The 18,890-nt window shown below is 50.4% G+C and overlaps 1 protein-coding gene across 3 annotated transcripts in view; it reads right to left on the reverse strand.

Annotated features, from left to right (window-relative positions):
• LOC123774997 (bromodomain-containing protein 8) overlaps window positions 1-18,890 on the reverse strand; it is a 341,469-nt gene that overhangs the window by 247,452 nt on the left and 75,127 nt on the right. For all 3 annotated transcript variants that reach the window (XM_045769702.2, XM_045769701.2, XM_045769703.2), the window contains exon 4: window positions 4,458-4,590. In XM_045769702.2, the coding sequence (XP_045625658.1) occupies window positions 4,458-4,590 (133 nt within the window). The remainder of the gene's footprint in view (window positions 1-4,457; window positions 4,591-18,890) is intronic.

Genomic DNA, 18,890 nt, shown 5'->3' on the forward strand with positions numbered 1-18,890 from the left:
AGCCCAGGCAGGGTACTGCAAACCGGCGCCCAAGACTACCAAACAATCTGCTAATAGCTGAACTCTGGGATGTGTCCACTCACAGGGGCCTAGCAAGAGGGTACCACCAACCACACAAAAACAGAGATGTAATGAGAGATATGTAATGTAATGAGATGTAATGATATAATGAGAGATATATACACCCCAACACAGAAGGGGCAACCACCAAGGCAAACCCCCCTCACCAAGCAGAAACACTAAAACAAAAGCAAAACCTCGCAAGAGGACAGCGTTCCCAGGTGGTACAGAGCCGGCCACTGTAAGAGGTGATAACTAGCTGTGCAGTACCTCGCACCCCCTACCAGTGATGAAAACTACCCCACTACCCAGAGGAAAACACAAGCAACAAAGATCCAAGTTGACTCCAAGGGCAGCCAAGTACGAGCTGTAAAAGACACAGCGGGGGTAGATCCCGAGGTGACTTGTGGAAGGTGGCCCCAAGGGTAGTACTTACAGGGCACCTGGGGAAGATGGCCCTAGGCACAAGTAGTCTGAGTACTGAAGAATATTACTCCTGGCTCGCACACCACCAGTAGAGACAGTCCACGCCCAAGGCACAGAAACTGAGACAAACCTCCCCGGTGGTCAGGCGGGGAAGCAACCCGCAGAAAGAAAATGGCCACCAGAACAAAGGAGCCGTGACCGACGCAAGAGATCCGAAAACACACCAGCAAATTTGGGAAGTAAGCAGACGAGAGGGCGAAAAAACCCCTCCCAGAAGCAGAAAACCCAGCAGGGGCAAACAACCCCAGAACTGCTAGCGGGCATCCCCCACAGCCCAGGGAACCTGCAACAGAGGCCCCGGGGCAGAGCTGTCCTCCACACCCTCTGCTCTTAAAGAAAAGGAAGAGTCCAGGGGAAAGGCAGCAAAGAAAGAGCTGCCAGTAAGACCCAGAAGCCTTGGTAGCAGGAACAGGCTCGAAAACATGCGTCCCCAACCCGAATGGGGCAGCCCCCAAAGCCGCCCGAGTCTTGGCAGCAACTAAACCCCGCCCCAACCCCGAAACCCACAGGGTTTCCACAGGGCCAGGAGCCGGGAACAGGAAGGGGAAAGGGGCGAACAACACCTAACAAAAACGGGGCAACCTCGGGGCATCCAGGTGGGAAACCAACCTAGCACGTTGCAGCAACCTAAACCAAGCTTGCAACGCGGATGCTGCCGGTACTCTTAACAGTAAGTACAACAGAAGAGTACTGGAAAACAAGCAGAGAACACATCTTGCAATACTCCAGGGTCAAGGTGTCAGTGACCCAACAGGCAGCATGATGGAGGTAAAAGAGGCGACTGTAACCCTGAGACAAGGGCACAGCAACCAATGAACCCGCACAAGATAAGTTGGAACCCGGAAGACATATCCACTGGTCCACCGAGCCCCGACAGGGTTTTCCAGGGCCCATAGGGTGATGACTACGGGAAGTCTGGGCAAGGTGTCGCTAACCGGTTAACACCCAAATCTAACAAGGGGGGTAAATGCTAACACTAAAAACCCCTGCAATGTGTATAATCATGGGGGGCCTAGCAGAGGGCCACCAATCAATGAAAATAAAAAAAAAAGAAAACCCCACAAACGTACACCATCCCCAGAGGCAACAGGAAACGGTCGCCGCGAAGGTAACACGTCGCGCAACACCTATATGCCCCAACCAGCATGATTCCAGTCCCTACCAAAGGTCAAACAAGGGCCCGAAGCCCCTGCTAGCCCCAAGGGCGAGGCAAATGCCAAGTACCAAGAACCCCTACAGGAATGGGGTCCCGAATGCCCCAGGGAAAAAAACCCCTGACACGCAGGGGCAGTACTCACTGGCCGCTTAGGGAAGGAAACCCCTAAGCGCATGCAGCCCCGGTACTGATGAGGAACACATGGCCACTACACAACACAAAAACACAGCAGTGAGCGCCAGGGAGGCAAACACCGCCTAGGAAACTGAGGCCAGAGAAGCGTCTGTTCCTGTTGACATTAGCTTACGAACTGGAGTGCTATGCAGCTGGGGCGGTGAGGTCTGGGGCCCCCCTCCCCCTCTCGGGGAGGGAAGGGCTACGCAGATGAGCGGCGCAGCAGTAGTGTGTTACGTTTGCTTGTTTACTTGTTTCCATGGGATTGAAGCTCTACCTCTCTGTTCGGTTTTTGTTGTTAGTTTCTTACCATGTGGGGTTTGTTTTGTTATGTCTACCTTTCTGGGTACCTAACCTCCCCAACCAGAGGGGGGGATTTTCCAGGGCCATTGCTCCCTGAAACCTCTCTGAAGGGGCCAGGTTCTGGCTTATGGTCTCTGGTAGGTCTAAACACCATAACTAATGTCCCTGTTAAATATAAATTATATTAGCCCGATAAGCTCCAGGGAGCCGTAAGGGCTCCATTCAGAAACTACCACTTACCCCAAGGTAAACAAGAGCGGAAACCCCCCAAAACACTCGAGGCGGTCAATTGCCAAGCAGCAAATGACCAACAGAGGTAGATCCAAGGTGACTTGTGGAAGAGAACCCCAAGCCCGAAGGCGGTACTTACAGGGCTCTTAGGGAAGGGAACCCTAAGCGCATGCAACCCGAGTACCTAAGAATATTACTTCCAGCTCACACGCCACCGTAAGAGCAGTACTGAGCTAAAGCACAGAACAACACAAGAGTCTGGAGCTGGAGCCACTCAACCATTGTGCTTCACACCAGCCGAAGAACTGGAGTGTGGATCGCCAGCGAGGGGGGTCTGGTGCTTCACCTTCCCCCACAGCATTTCTTTCATCTTACTAAAACTGTAAGGCAGTGTACCCTGCCTTACCACTTGCCAGTGTACACTACCTTACCACTTACCAGTGTACACTGCCTTACCACTTGCCAGTGTACCCTACCTTACCACTTGCCAGTGTACCCTACCTTACCACTTGCCAGTGTACACTACCTTACCACTTGCCAGTGTACTCTACCTTACCACTTGCCAGTGTACCCTACCTTACCACTTACCAGTGTACACTACCTTACCACTTGCCAGTGTACCCTACCTTACCACTTACCAGTGTACCCTACCTTACCACTTGCCAGTGTACACTACCTTACCACTTGCCAGTGTACCCTACCTTACCACTTGCCAGTGTACCCTACCTTACCACTTGCCAGTGTACACTACCTTACCACTTGCCAGTGTACCCTACCTTACCACTTACCAGTGTACCCTACCTTACCACTTACCAGTGTACCCTACCTTACCACTTGCCAGTGTACACTGCCTTACCACTTGCCAGTGTACACTGCCTTACCACTTACCAGTGTACCCTACCTTACCACTTGCCAGTGTACCCTACCTTACCACTTACCAGTGTACACTACCTTACCACTTGCCAGTGTACACTGCCTTACCACTTGCCAGTGTACCCTGCCTTACCACTTGCCAGTGTACCCTACCTTACCACTTGCCAGTGTACACTACCTTACCACTTACCAGTGTACACTACCTTACCACTTGCCAGTGTACCCTGCCTTACCACTTGCCAGTGTACCCTGCCTTACCACTTGCCAGTGTACACTGCCTTACCACTTGCCAGTGTACACTACCTTACCACTTACCAGTGTACCCTACCTTACCACTTGCCAGTGTACCCTGCCTTACCACTTGCCAGTGTACCCTGCCTTACCACTTGCCAGTGTACACTACCTTACCACTTACCAGTGTACCCTACCTTACCACTTGCCAGTGTACACTGCCTTACCACTTGCCAGTGTACACTGCCTTACCACTTACCAGTGTACCCTGCCTTACCACTTGCCAGTGTACACTGCCTTACCACTTGCCAGTGTACCCTGCCTTACCACTTGCCAGTGTACCCTACCTTACCACTTGCCAGTGTACACTACCTTACCACTTGCCAGTGTACCCTACCTTACCACTTACCAGTGTACCCTGCCTTACCACTTACCAGTGTACCCTGCCTTACCACTTGCCAGTGTACACTACCTTACCACTTGCCAGTGTACCCTACCTTACCACTTGCCAGTATACACTACCTTACCACTTGCTAGTGTACACTACCTTACCACTTGAAGCGTACTCTCTAAGAGCAATAAATACTAGAACTGTAAGCACTGTGGTCATAGTGATACGTTCTCTAGAGATTATAATATACTTTACTCCACATTTTTAATTATACAGTTTTTCTATTCTAACTTCAAGTGTTTTCTTTCATTTTAGTTAGGAAAATGCCATCAAAGCTGGTAAAACACAGCAGAAAATAATTAAGCACTAAGCTAATAAGGATATATACAGCAAACTGGGAAAAATTATTATGAATTAAAATCCACATTTGGTTTTTAAATTGAGAACATTTTACATTCCACTGCAGTAGCATTCAAATTAATGCAAGTACACACAGCCAGGCAAAGGTGCAGTATAATATTGTCTGGCAAAAACAATTAAAATTATACTTACTTCACCAATTGTTCCCATAATGTATCAAGCTGTTGGTCTAAGAGTCCAGAATCAATTTGCTGAATTTCTTGCCTCAGCTGGTTGTATGTTGCACGCTCTTCTGCCTCTAATACACGCAGTTCTTCAATACGTTCTAAAAACCAAGATCACATCAGATAGATATATTATTGCTATTAAAAAACCCAGCGTTGAATGTAATGAAATGCCATTTGCTGGGTGATACCCGGAGGCTCCCTGTAGCTTACTAGGCTGATATGCTAATGTCAGACTTTGGCCTCAGTCAAGTGTATGGAGTTCTGTGAGCCTACCAGGGACTACGAGCCAGAACCTGGCCCCCTCGGAGAGGCATGGGAAGCAATGGCCTATAGAAACCCCCGTGTGGTTAAAAGCATTCTATGTCTGCCATTGACCGGGTCAGGCACCCACAAAGGTAAGCTTCCCAAAACAAACCCCTATTCTGGTGAAAATATTGCTACCAAAAGCCAAACAACTGGATAGAACTTCCTTAAAAGAAACGAGCAAACGTTTCCGGGTGGAAGTTGTCACAGACCCAACAGGCAACATGATGGAGACAAAAACTGTGAGGGTCACCCTGAATCAAGGGGACCGAGCAACCCTCGAACTCGCCCGAAGCGAGGGGGGGACTCCAGGAACACATCCATCGGACCCACGCGTCCCCTAGGGGATTCCCAGGGTCCTGAGTGATTAATGGAAACTCACGCCTAGGTGATCCCAGGCAGGGTACTACTAACTGGCACCCAAAACTACCAAACAACTGTCTAAAGCTGAACCCCAGGGACATATACACTCACGGGGACGTAACAGGGTCACCACCATTAGAGAACCGTGCACAGGTCAGGCACAAAAAAGGGGGAAGCAAGGCAGACCCCCTACAAGGCAAAAAACAAAAAGAAAAACAATACCCCGCAAGAGGACAACGTACCCCAAGGAACAGAGCTGGTCGCTGTAAGTGGTGAAAACAAGCTGCGCAGCACCCTGTGCCCCACCAGTGCAAGCTGTCTCTTATCCTAAGGTAAACCAGGAAGACAAAACCCCTAAGCATCCAAAGGGCAGCCAAAAACCGAGCAGTAATAAGGTCTAGCAGAGGCAGACCCCATGGAACTTGTGGAGGTAGCCCCAAGCTCTAAGGGCAATATTTACAGGGCACCTAAGGACGATAATCCTAGGCGCATGCAGCCCGAGTACTGTAGAATAACTCCCGGCTCTTACACCCCTGGAAGACAGCCACCACACTCAAAGCACAGTGCTGGAAACGCTGGAGCCAAGCACACGATCTCCGCCTCTAGCAACAGCATGAGAACTGAAGGGTGGATAGCCGGTGCGAGGGGTCTGGGGCTCCCCCTTCCCCCTCCCGGGTAAGGGGGGGGGAAGGGGGGAGAGGAGACAGCGGAGTGGTGACATGTGACGTCATGCTCGTTTGCTCGTTTCTTTTAGGGAAGTTCTATCCACTTGTTCGGCTTTTGGTAGCAATATTTTCACCAGAATAAGGGTTTGTTTTGGGATGCTTATCTTTGTGAGTGCCTGACCCTGTCGATGGCAGACATAGAATGCTTCCAACTACACAGGGGTTTCTAGAGGCCATTGCTTCCCATGCATCTTTGGGGGGCCAGGTTCTGGTTCGTAGTCCTCGGTAGACCCACAGAACTCCATACACATGACTGATGCCAAAGTCTGACATTAGTATATCAGCCTAGTAAGCTCCGAGGAGCCGAAGGGGCTCCCCCAGAAAAGCACTGAATGTAATGAAACTCCATTTTCTGGGCAAGCCCTGGAGGCTTTCTGAGGCTATCCGAACTAATATCTGCTATATTAGTTTTGGGCACAGGAGTTCTTATGCCTACCGGGAACCACGAGCCAGAACCTTGCCCCCCCCCCCCCTTCCTCAGAGGGGTGCAGGGAGCAATGGGCTATGAACACTTTACATTTAAAGTACTGTATGTCATAATGCCATCGACCGGGGAAGGATCCAGAAAAGTAGGCAAATCAAAATATACCACAATCTGGTGAAAATTGCGACCTGTGCCTGAAAAGAGCAAAAGAGGTCAAAGAAAACAAACAAGCAACACTTCATCCAACTAGCACTCCCGCTCGTTAACGCTATGCCCCCCCCCCCTATCTCCGAAGGGGGATGAAGGGGAGTTGCCTCAGGTGAGCAGGCAGTTCATCACCTCAATTTGTAGAATGATGACAACCGCTAACCAGACGGAGGGAGGGAGGGTGTCAGGGAGCCTCCGGGGCTCGCCCAGAAAATGGCATTTCATTAAATAAACACTGATTTTCTGTGGTGAGCCCCGTTGGCTACCTGAAGTAACTACCCATAGATAAGTAAAAAACCAGCGTTGAATGTAATGAAACGCCATTTTCTGGGTGAGCCCCAGAGGCTCCCTGGAGCTTATCGGGCTAATGTATGTTATGTTAGACCGGGACATTAGCTAAGGAGTTCAGACCTACCAGGGACCAGCGCCAGAACCTGGCCCCTTCAGAGAGGTTTCAGGGAGCAATGGCCCTGGAAAACCCCATATGGTTGGGGGTTTTCCTTATCTGCCATCGACCGGGGTTAGGCACCCAGAAAGGTAGGCGTAACAAAACAAACCCCACATGGTAAGAAACTACAACAAAAACCAAACAGAGAGGTAGAAAACTCCCTACAATCCCAAGGAAACTAGCAAACAAGCAAACATCACACTTTACTGCCGCGCCGATCGTCCGCGCAGCCCTCCCCACCCCGGGAGGGGGAGGGGGGAGCCCCGGACCTACCGCGCCGGCTGCCAAGCTCCAGTTCGGAAGCTAAGCTTCAACCAACGCGAAAAAACCGCCGACCGGTGGGAGGGAGGGTTTCCAGGGAGCCTCCGGGGCTCACCCAGAAAATGGCGTTTCATTACATTCAACGCTGGTTTTCTGTGGGGAGCCCCTACGGCTCCCTGGAGCTTCATACCCAAAGAGAAGGAAAAGAAAGGGCTAACCCGGGAGGCGGCCGCCACAAACTCTGCAACGCAAAGCCAAGACAACCGGTCGCAAACCTGCGACCCAAGGCAACAAGAACGCCCAAGAACAGACGCACACATGGATGGGCGGCCAAAAACCTGTGCGACCCTCAAATCCCTGCGCCCGAAATAAGCCCGAGACGTCACCAACACAGCAGCAAAAGCTGCAAACGTCTGAACAGCACGGGCGCAAAGACAGACCGCAGGCTGGAAGAAGGAAAACACTGCGGACGACCTGGGAGACCCGAGCCCTGAAAACAGGGAACGAAGGAACCGGATCAACCACAGCGCATCCCCAGACACGGTACGCCGGCAACAGCAAAAAGCACAACCCGACAACACAGGACGCACCCCCCGGCCAAACCAATCAAGTACCAATACCCCAAGAACCCCTCCGGAAAGCAGCCGTCACGACCGGCGCCAGGACAGAGAAAGGCTGCACACCTATAAAGCTACCACCAGTACCAAAGAGGAGGAAACTGAACCGAAGGGGCTACCACAAACTGAGGGGAAGATAAGAAGGCACCCTGAACAAGGACCAGTATAGCTCAGGCGACGCATGAGCAGGCCGGAGGGGAAACAAAACACGAGAAAACGTAAGAAACGTCATACTGTCTCCAAGACGAAGCTCGCAGGTGGGACACCGTCAACAAAGCCACCTGAACACCATAGAGATGGTGATACCCGCATCAAAATACCAGACGCGAAGAGCCAAGGAGAAGGCCGAACCAGTCACGGACAGGACCGATTCGGCCTGCTGAAAGAGGCGAAGCCTCAGGAAAAACGCCCCGGGTACGGACACCTATCAAGCAGCGTCTGAAAAGAAGGACGGGCCGGCCACCAAGGAACCATAAGGACTGTTCTCGTGGGATGGACTGCAACCGAGCCAGAACCCGAAGCAACAGCTGGACCGGGAGAAGAGGAACAGGTACCCCCCACCTCGACCAGTCCTGCCGAAAGCCTCCACCGTGAAGTCCTCGCAGGTGGGAAGGGTGCCACAAAATGGGCGACGCCTAGACCACGCTGACCCGAAGACGTCCATGGCCAGGAGTCCATATGCCCGAAAGAGCCAACAAAACAAATCGGCGACGACTGGCCAACCCACGAAAAGGAATGAACCGAGACAGCTGTCCGCCAGGACGCAGGACACACCCCGGACACGAACCACACGGTTAGCCAAACCCCTGTGGTTCCGGCAAGAACCACCAGAGAACAGTCCAAACAGAGCTGAATGGTTGAGTACCTAGTGACCCAAACCCTCCGAAGCGCAAACCAGACAGCCATGAACACCCGAACCGGGCTGTGAGCCCGACGGACAGACTCCATCAACCTCGGCCGACCTGGTGAGCACTGGTCACAAAGCCCCAGCCGAGAGACGACCCGTCCGTGAACACATCGAGCGAAGGCTCGGGGAGGTGCCAAGGCACGGAACCCCGAAAACCCCAAAGAGGAAGCTGGTGACGCAGCACCAACACAAGATCCCCGGAGGAACCCAAGGAATGCAAGAGGCGGAAGGGGAGTCTCCGCAGGAACCAACCGACGCCGTAGCCAAACCCGACTCCGCGGGCAGACAAGCACGCCGAAGTGCAGACTCCCGCACAACCGCCCAAGCAGCCGCTGAGCAACCCGGGACCCCCTCCTGAACAGCCAAAGGCTGGACCACAGCCGCAGTAACACTTCTGGAGGGAAGACAATGAGGGGCCCAAGAGCCTTAAACAAGGCCCAGGTCCGAACCCGGGACGGAAACAGATGGAAAAACCTCCAGATCACCAGGAAACCAAACCCGGCGATCTGGAAAGAACCATCCCCCTGGCGAGCAGACAAGCGGACTGACTGGGAGCCCACACCAGCCAGTCGTCGAGGTAGGCCAGACACCGAATCTCAGACTCAGACAGGGCACTAAGATCCGGTAAAGATGCAAAGAGTATACGAAGTGCCCATTACAAAATAGGGAAGGCAAGAAAAACAGCAAACCTGAAGCCCCACCACCAACCGTGCTAGCCCCAGAAAAACTGGAGAGGAACGTGCCAAGAAGTGACCTGGAGGTCCAGGGCCACCATCCATGCACCCGGCCTTAACAGAATCCGAACAGGAGACAACAGTCCTCCGAGGAGGGCAGAGGATCCAGGGCGCAGACTGAAGAAGTCCAGAAGAACTGCAGACGGGAAAAGCTCATGACTGCAAAGAGCAGACGGGAAGCCCAGAAGGATGGGGCGGATCGACCACGCCCCACGCACCCACGAAGAGGAAATGACGAAGCGCAGGGGAAGAAGCCCACCCCGCCAGCTCTGAACCTCCCCAAGGGGGAGAAGCCGTCCTCCGATGCCAGCAGAGGCCGGAAGACAACCCAAAGCGCCCACCAACAGCGGGACCAAGCGAGAGGCAACAGAGCAAGCTGCTCCCCCAGCGCCCAGTCAACAGAGAAGGGAACAGAACCCCTTCCGAAAGAAAAAGTACACTACCTAAGTCATGAGGAGAGACTACGGGAATTAAACCACACTCCGCTGGAAGATGAAGTGAGGGGAGACCTGATCACCACATTCAAGATACCCAAGGGAATCGACAGGGTTGATAAGGACAGGCTATGTAACACAAGGGGCACACGCACTAGGGGACACAGGTGGAAACTGAGTACCCAAAAGAGCCACAGATAGAATTTTTTTTTTTTTTTTTTTTTTTTTTTTTTAGTGTCAGAATGGTAACGGGAAAGCACTAGGAAGTAATGTGGTGACTCCACACACAAGTAACGAGGCTGACCCCCATACAATGTCACATGTAGACATGATAGAGCCCAAGAGGCACAGGAACCTATACACCTTGATAGAATTCTACGATCAGGTGACACAGATTAAGTAAGAAAGAGAGGGCTGGGCGGACTGCATTTTCTTGGATTGTCGAAAAGCCTTTGACACAGTACCGCATAAGAGGCTGGTACATAAGCTGGAGAGACAGGCAGGTGTAGCTGGTAAGGTGCTCCAGTGGATAAGGGAGTATCTAAGCAATAGGAAGCAGAGAGTTACGGTGAGGGGTGAGACCTCCGATTGGCGTGAAGTCACCAGTGGAGTCCCACAGGGCTCTGTACTCGGTCCTATCTTGTTTCTGATATATGTAAATGATCTCCCGGAGGGTATCGATTCATTTCTCTCAATGTTTACGGACGATGCTAAAATTATGAGAAGGATTAAAACAGAAGAGGACTGTTTGAGGCTTCAAGAAGACCTAGACAAGCTGAAGGAATGGTCGAACAAATGGTTGTTAGAGTTTAACCCAACCAAATGTAATGTAATGAAGATAGGTGTAGGGAGCAGGAGGCCAGATACAAGGTATCATCTGGGAGAGGAAATTCTTCAGGAGTCAGAGAAGGAAAAAGACTTGGGGTTGATATCACGCCAGACCTGTCTCCTGCAGCACATATCAAGCGGATAACATCAGCGGCATATGCCAGGCTGGCCAACATACGAACGGCATTCAGAAACTTGTGTAAAGAATCATTCAGAACTTTGTATACCACATATGTCAGGCCAATCCTGGAGTATGCAGCCCCAGCATGGAGTCCATATCTAGTCAAGGATAAGACTAAACTGGAAAAGGTTCAAAGGTTTGCCACCAGACTAGTACCCGAGCTGAGAGGTATGAGCTACGAGGAGAGACTACGGGAATTGAACCTCACTTCGCTGGAAGACAGAAGAGTTAGGGGGGACATGATCACCACATTCAAGATTCTGAAGGGGATTGATAGGGTAGATAAAGACAGTCTATTTAACACAAGGGGAACACGCACAAGGGGACACAGGTGGAAACTGAGTGCCCAAATGAGCCACAGAGATATTAGAAAGAACTTTTTTAGTGTCAGAGTGGTTGACAAATGGAATGCATTAGGGGGTGATGTGGTGGAGGCTGACTCCATACACAGTTTCAAGTGTAGATATGACAGAGCCCGATAGGCTCAGGAATCTGTACACCTGTTGATTGACGGTTGAGAGGCGAGACCAAAGAGCCAGAGCTCAACCCCCGCAAACACAACTAGGTGAGTACAACTAGGTGAGTACCTGTTGATAGACGGTTGAGAGGCGGGACCAAGGAGCCAGAGCTCAACCCCCACAAGCACAACTAGGTGAGGACATATATTGTAAAAGCACAAGCCGCCGACTAGTGGCAAAGAGCACTACGCCGGCCAGGCAAAGAAGGCACAAAACTGCATCAAAAGGTCCACCTCGACAGCAAAACCGCAAAGTCCCAACACAACCACAACATGTGCCAAGACCCAAAAAGATCAGTCTGCAAGCCAGGAAGACCCCGGAACCCCAAAAGGCAGTACCGGGTCACACGAGGAAACAAAGTCCCCTGAACCCACAAAAGGGGGGCCCAAGAGGAAGAACCTCCAGAACGAAACCAAGGAACCCAAAGGAACCCAGAATCGAACCAGGGGGAGCCCAAACCACCACATTTGCCGGCGGAGAACGCCACTGAAAGGCAAAGCACAGCCCCCAGCAGAACCCCCTGGGAAAGCGGGCCCAACAGACCGAAAACCGAGGGGCAAGGTGTGGGAGCAAGCATACCAGCCAGGGGCACTGAGCCTAAACCCATAGGCTCAGACCCAAAATCAACACCCAAACGTTCCCAGAGGAACAGGCAACGGCAAGAAAACACCAGAAAAACAAAGAAACGACAACAGGAGAACAAAAACCCTGAAAAAAAATTGAAAACTCACCAGAGACACTCGCTCGCACATCCAGACGCATGTAAACAAACCGCAACGCCGCCCTGGCGCACAACACAACACACGGCAGTGAACGCCACACAAGGCAAACACCGCCTAGGAAACTGAAGCCAGAGAAGCGTCAATCCCGGTTGACATTAGCGAACGAACTGGAGCTTGGCAGCCGGCGCGGTAGGTCCGGGGCTCCCCCCTCCCCCTCCCGGGGTGGGGAGGGCTGCGCGGACGATCGGCGCGGCAGTAAAGTGTGATGTTTGCTTGTTTGCTAGTTTCCTTGGGATTGTAGGGAGTTTTCTACCTCTCTGTTTGGTTTTTGTTGTAGTTTCTTACCATGTGGGGTTTGTTTTGTTACGCCTACCTTTCTGGGTGCCTAACCCCGGTCGATGGCAGATAAGGAAAACCCCCAACCATATGGGGTTTTCCAGGGCCATTGCTCCCTGAAACCTCTCTGAAGGGGCCAGGTTCTGGCACTGGTCCCTGGTAGGTCTGAACTCCTTAGCTAATGTCCCAGTCTAACATAACATACATTAGCCCGATAAGCTCCAGGGAGCCTCCAGGGCTCCCCACAGAAAAGAGGGACTTACCTGAAAGGAGGCAGCACCACAGGTCTCAATGCAAAAAAAAAAAAAAGACCGACGGCTGTTACAGTCTCCCCAATGCAACACAAGGCCGCAGAGGGCCTGGGACGTTCACGAGATACCTGGCGGCCAGGACTCTGTTCAATCTCCAAAACCCCTGTGTCCAAATGTCGACCCAAGACATATTGTCAAAGACAGCTGCAAGAGCAGCATACTTCCTCACATCATGGGCACGATGGTAGACCACAGGCTGGCTAGCTTTAATGATACTGCAGACAACCCGAGACACATGAGCCCTGGAACAGTGAACCAGGGAACTGGATCCAACCAAAGCGTGTCCATTGTCACAGAACTAGTGGCCTGCAGGGAGCGATGTAACGCTGCCATCGGACACAACACGTGATGCACCCCCGGCCTAACCAACCAAGCATCCAAAACGTACCCAATACAGTACAGGGAAAAAGAACCTAACTCAAACGAAGCCGGATCCATCACAGAGGCATAAAATGGGTCTCACAGGTGGTACCCATCTAGAGCCTCCAGAACCTCCCCAGGGAAAATCCAAGAGGACGGAAACCTCCGAAAGGACAAATCAGAGGAACCCAAAGACACCCTGAAACAAACCTGGGAGGGGGGGGGGGGAGGGGAAGCCACACCTAACTCAAATTCATAAAGGGAAGGAGGGTACGAAAATTCCTTTCCCTGCAGCAATAACCTCTGTCCAGAAGGCACAAGGGCCCAAGCAGGGCTAAAGGAGCCCAAGCGGACTCCCCCCGAGCACCGGGAATCCCCGACACAGGCCCCGGGGCAGAGCCCTCATCTGAGGGTTCTGAGCCCCAGTGGGGTGGTGGGGTTTTTCAGGGGTGGTGGGGCATCAGAGCCCCACCACCCCTGAAAAACAGGCGAAGTCCAGGGAAAAAGCTTTCAAGAAAGGAGTCAGCTGGGTCAACCCAGAAGCCTCAGCGAGAAAACTGGCTCAATCACCTCAGCACCCTAATTGGAAGAGCCAGTCCCCGAAGCCACCCAAGCCTCATCCTGAGCTAAACCCCGCCCCGACTCCAAAACCCTCAGACATTTAGGACATGGAAGCATGAGGGGGGGGGGGCAGTAGGGCAAACCACACCCACTGGGTAAAGAAGCAGGGGAACGGACGAAACCAAGGTCGAAGAGACCAACACCCCCAAACCCTGGGGGTCCCTAAATCTGAAGCAGGGCAGCTCTAGGGCTCAAACCGGGCAACCAACCTGGCCCATTGCAATAAGGAGAATCAAGCATGTAATGCAGCTGCTGCCTGATCCCTGAGATCAACAAAGAATGAGTAAATTGAAGTATAAGAAGGGAACAAGTCCTGCAAGATTCCAGATCATACGTGTCACCAACCCACCAGGCAGCATGACAGAGGCAGTACAGATGATCGTCACGCTGAAGCAGGGGCAACGAACAACCTTCAACTTTGCACAGAGCGAGAGTGGACTCAGAAGACGTATTCATGGTACCACCGAGCCCACAGGGTGGATCAACCCTACAGGATGCCCCAGCCACTGGGGCCAGCTAAGCTGGTAGAACCCTGTCAGACAGAAGGCAAGCTGCCCACCAGTTACAGCTGTGAATCCATGGGGGCAACAAAGGAGGACTACAACACAACCTAGGCTAGCCAAAACCAAAGAAGAAATTAGGCAGACCTCCTCTGTCCACAAAAGGTAAAAATGCCAGATAAAATAAAAAACAGATACACAACAAACAAACTGGCAGTCAGAAAGAAACATCGGCCGCTGCGTTGAAGTAAAGAGAACTGTGCCGGCCGCAGTGCCGATAACACACTACCCGGGGTAAGACGGAAAGCCCCAGACCCCCGAAGTACCCCAAGGGTGAAGACAACGAAAAACAACGAAATACTCAAATGGGGAGTGATTCCCAAACACCCCAGGGAAGATAACCCTGACACACAAGGCCAGTACTCACGGAGTACCTTGGGAAGGTCACCCTAGGTGCATGCTGTTCCTGTACACTAAGACACCTGGCCACAACACCCCACACAGCTGGAACAGCCACATAGAGCAAAAATCCTGAACAGGAACTTGAGGCCAGAGATGACTGATATGACCACTTGCACATCAGTTGAACTGGAGTGGTAGGCTGGCGGCTCACTTAAGCCGGCTAACAGGAATAGCGCTAACGAGCAGGAGTGCTAGTAGAATGAGTGTTTTTTCTGGGAGAGTTCTATTGCTCTTTTTGGATGTAGGTCACATTTTCACTACATTGTGGTCTGTTTTGTTTCACCTATCTTCCTGGGTGCCCTCCGTTTGATGGGAATTATGACATACTTTAAATGTAAAGTGCTCGTAAGCCATTGCTCCCTGTGCCTCTCTCAGGGGACCAGGTTCTAGCTCGTGGTCCAGGGTAGACAAAAGGACTCCTGTGACTGAGGACCCCAAACTAATATAGCACTTATCAGCTCGACTAGCTTCAGGAAGCTAACGGGGCTCATCGCAGAAAGATATACAATGGGGCCTCAACTTACGATGCTAATCCGTTCCCAGAGACGGATCGTAAGTCGAGAAATAAAGGAAATTGAATTAATCCGTTCCCCACTCTTCAAAATATTAACATACAAATACATTTTATACTGAACACAATGTTTTTTCTAACTACAATACAGTACCGAAGTTTATCTTACCTTTATAGAGGGCTCTTGATGGCATATGGAAAATGGTGATGAGGGGGGAGGATGAGAGTTGTTACTGTTTGGAAGGGGAGTTCCCTTCCATTATCACATCAGGCAGTGATGGTTTCTCTGGGGTACTCTCTCTCCTATGTTTTGCCTGAATACCACTAGGACCTGGTTGTGGTTCAGTGCTTGTTTGTCTCACTACAAATTTGTCAAGAGACATTTGTTTTTCCCTTCGTTTTAACATTTGTCTGTAATGATGCATCACTTTAGCACCCATAATGTCCTTTTTCTTAGCCAGTATGGTAGATATCGTTGACTGAGATTTGTTGTACTGCCTAGCAAGTTCAACAACCCGCACACCATCTTCATATTTACGAATGATCTCTTGTTTCTGCTCTATGGTCATCCTTACATGGGATCTCATATGTTGAACCTTACCACTGACTTTCCTGGGACTCATGGTGTGATATATAATAATTACTTTAATGTTCAAAATGGAAAAAAATCACCACAAAAGCGAAATTTCTTATAGGCGCGATTGTCACTAAGCGGGCAACTGTAGTAAACTGAGGCAGGTCAGCTGCGTGACCGGGAACCACGCGCTCGGTCGACCCGAACGTGTACCAACAAATATCGTAAGTCGATGACACCATCGGATGTCGAGTCACATTTTTTCTATGAAATTTACATTGTAACTTGAAATTATCGTAAGTAGGAGCAATCGTAAGTCGAGGTGCCACTGTATTTTAAATGATATAGAGAGGAAGTGGGAGTAATTACTTTCATTATGAATGAAAAAACCAGTGTTGAGTACAGTATAATGAAATGCCACTTTCTGGATAAGCTACAGTGGCTTCCTGAAGCTAACTCACTGTGGTAGCTCACAACTACTAAGTCACATCAGCTGCAAAATTTTGTTTGGCCTACCACGAACCAGAGCAAGAGCTTGGCCCACCCCATCTGGAAACCATCCAAATGTCAGCGAACCAATACAGGCCCCTCCTACCTCTTGACTTCCTGTTGATGATTTCAAGGATCAACGTCCCTGTGCTACAGTCTGACCAGGCCTCCTGGCTGATGGTCTGATCAACCAGGTTGTTCAATGTGGCTGCTCGCAGCCTGGTTGATTAGGTAACCTTTGAAGGTGCTTGTCATGTTCTCTTTTGAACACTGCAAGAGATTGGCCAGTTATGTCCCATATGTGTAGGGGTCATGTACAATATTGGCAGATTCCTAGGGTCATGCATAATACTGGCAGATTCCTGGGTCATGCATAATACTGGCAGATTCCTGGGTCATGCATAATATTGGAAGATTCGTGGGTCATGCATTGTTAGATTGTGTTAGTTTATCCTCAGTATACCTTGTAATGGCTCTTTGCTGAAAGATGTAGGACAAGGTCTTTTAGATTCCTATTGTTCCTTGGTCACTTTCTCAACTGCTTCTAATATTATTTTCTCTCTCTGGATACTTGTGCCTGGGTTAGCTGCATATCCTTTAAGCACTTTCAATATCTTGTGTATCTCCTCCATCTTTTCTGACTAAAGCTCTTTTCCATGTTAAGTATCCTTGCCTAACCTACTGTATTCACTAGCATCACAATCTGATTTAACTTCCAAAGCTGTTTTCTTCAGGATTTTTCCTTTAGCTCCCAGTGATTCTTATTTCTGTATAATTCCCTCACTAAACTTATTAGGGTTGTAACTTTGTTTCTCATGTTTTCATTACTGCTGCTCAAATTCTTAATTCTATCCACATGATTCTTTATAATGATCTCTAGTTTTGTCAACCTGTTGTGAAAACCAATGCTGCTAATATCTTCCTTATCTAAACCATAACAATTAATCTCTTCTGTTTTGTCCTTCCTCTTGCCAGTGGACATCTTTGTTTTGGTGACCATGTGCCAAGTTGTTTCAAGAACACTATTTCTGCTTTGTCTAACTTTTTTTGGTTTCTGTTCAGCAGATTTTCATAAACAATTATACACTTTTTCACTACGATAGGTCTTGTTTATGCCAGCCAAAATCTCAAAAGCACCGGAGCTCCCTCGCCCTCAACCCTCCCACAACAGTAACAACAACCTAACAGGGTTTTGGTACCCTGCTATTTAGTTAATGTTCCCAGGTATCGTCATGCCTTCAAATTGTCAAAATAACTGCCCATTACCAATGCCAATTCCAAGACGATGCCGATTCCAAGCCGATGAAGAGAGATCCATATCACAGAGCCCGAACACCTCACAAAGCCACTGGAAGGATGCAGCGTCAATAGTCCACTCCATGGAAATGGGAAGTGAGAGAGACCATCCGTGAGAACCCTGGACACTTCCTGGATTTTAACAGCACAGAGAATCAAGCACTGATAATCCAGTAGATGAGCTAACTGCAGAGTCCAGCTCCAAAAGACAATGGATCGAAGGGAAACCCCCCCCTTTGGTATAGGCAATGAACCCCTGGGAAACAGTCCAAATGAAGCCTAATCATGGAGCCCAGAGGAATCTCGATCTTCCTCAGGGCATGACAGATGGCTACCCTGAGGAACTCGCACACTATACTGTATGCCCAACAGAAAGTGACTAACTAGAGACCCTGGGCACAAAACCCTAGCCTAGGGCCAGTGTGTCTGTAAACACATTGAGCAAAGGCGGAGGAAGACTCCAAAGAACCAAACCAAGAAAAGCCAGAAGAGGAACAGTCCAGGGTGATCAGGCCCTGAACCATATGGTTGTGACAGTGCATAAAGGGGTAGAACTGGAAAAACCAGAACAATCCCCAAAGTCACACCCTGGCCAGTGGGAAAATTACGATGGCAAAATGCAGGCTCCCACGTAACTGCACAAGCAAAAGTTGAGTCATCCAGGGTGACCTCACCAGAAGGCGCGACACTGCCGCAAGTGCAAAGCCATCAGAGAAAAGGAAAAGCAATGCAGACTGAGAGTCCCATACGAGGTCCAGCCAAGTCTGAAGCTGGGACTAGCTACTTCACCAGGCTCCCAAACCTGGAGAGCTTGGCTAGATCCAGATCCCTGGCTTGCAGACATGTGGACTAAATGTGGGGCCCAAACCAGCCAGCTATCGAGGTAGACAAAACACTGACCCCCAACAAATGAAGGTAAGTCACCACAATCTAAGCCAACCTGGTGAAAATACGGGGAGCCAAATTCAAACCTCTGGATAGGAGCCTGAAGCCGTAAGCCTGCCACCCCATGACAAAATCTAACCACTCTTTGAACCTCGAATATATGGGAGACATGCCAAAAAAAAATAAAAAATAAAAGAGGCCTTGAGGTTCAGAGAAATCATCCAAGCCCCAGCCTCCAAAAAGAGGCAAACCTTTGCCAGAGTGGTCATGTAGAAAGTGGAGCAGGGGGATGAACACACTCAGCCCTGAAAGATGGAGGATGAAGTGGAGCTCACAGTGTCTTGTTTCAGGACCGGAAAGAAATGACACCCAAGGAAGAGA

Source organism: Procambarus clarkii, chromosome 92, assembly GCF_040958095.1.
Source record: "Procambarus clarkii isolate CNS0578487 chromosome 92, FALCON_Pclarkii_2.0, whole genome shotgun sequence".
Classification (NCBI taxonomy): Eukaryota; Metazoa; Arthropoda; class Malacostraca; order Decapoda; family Cambaridae; genus Procambarus; species Procambarus clarkii.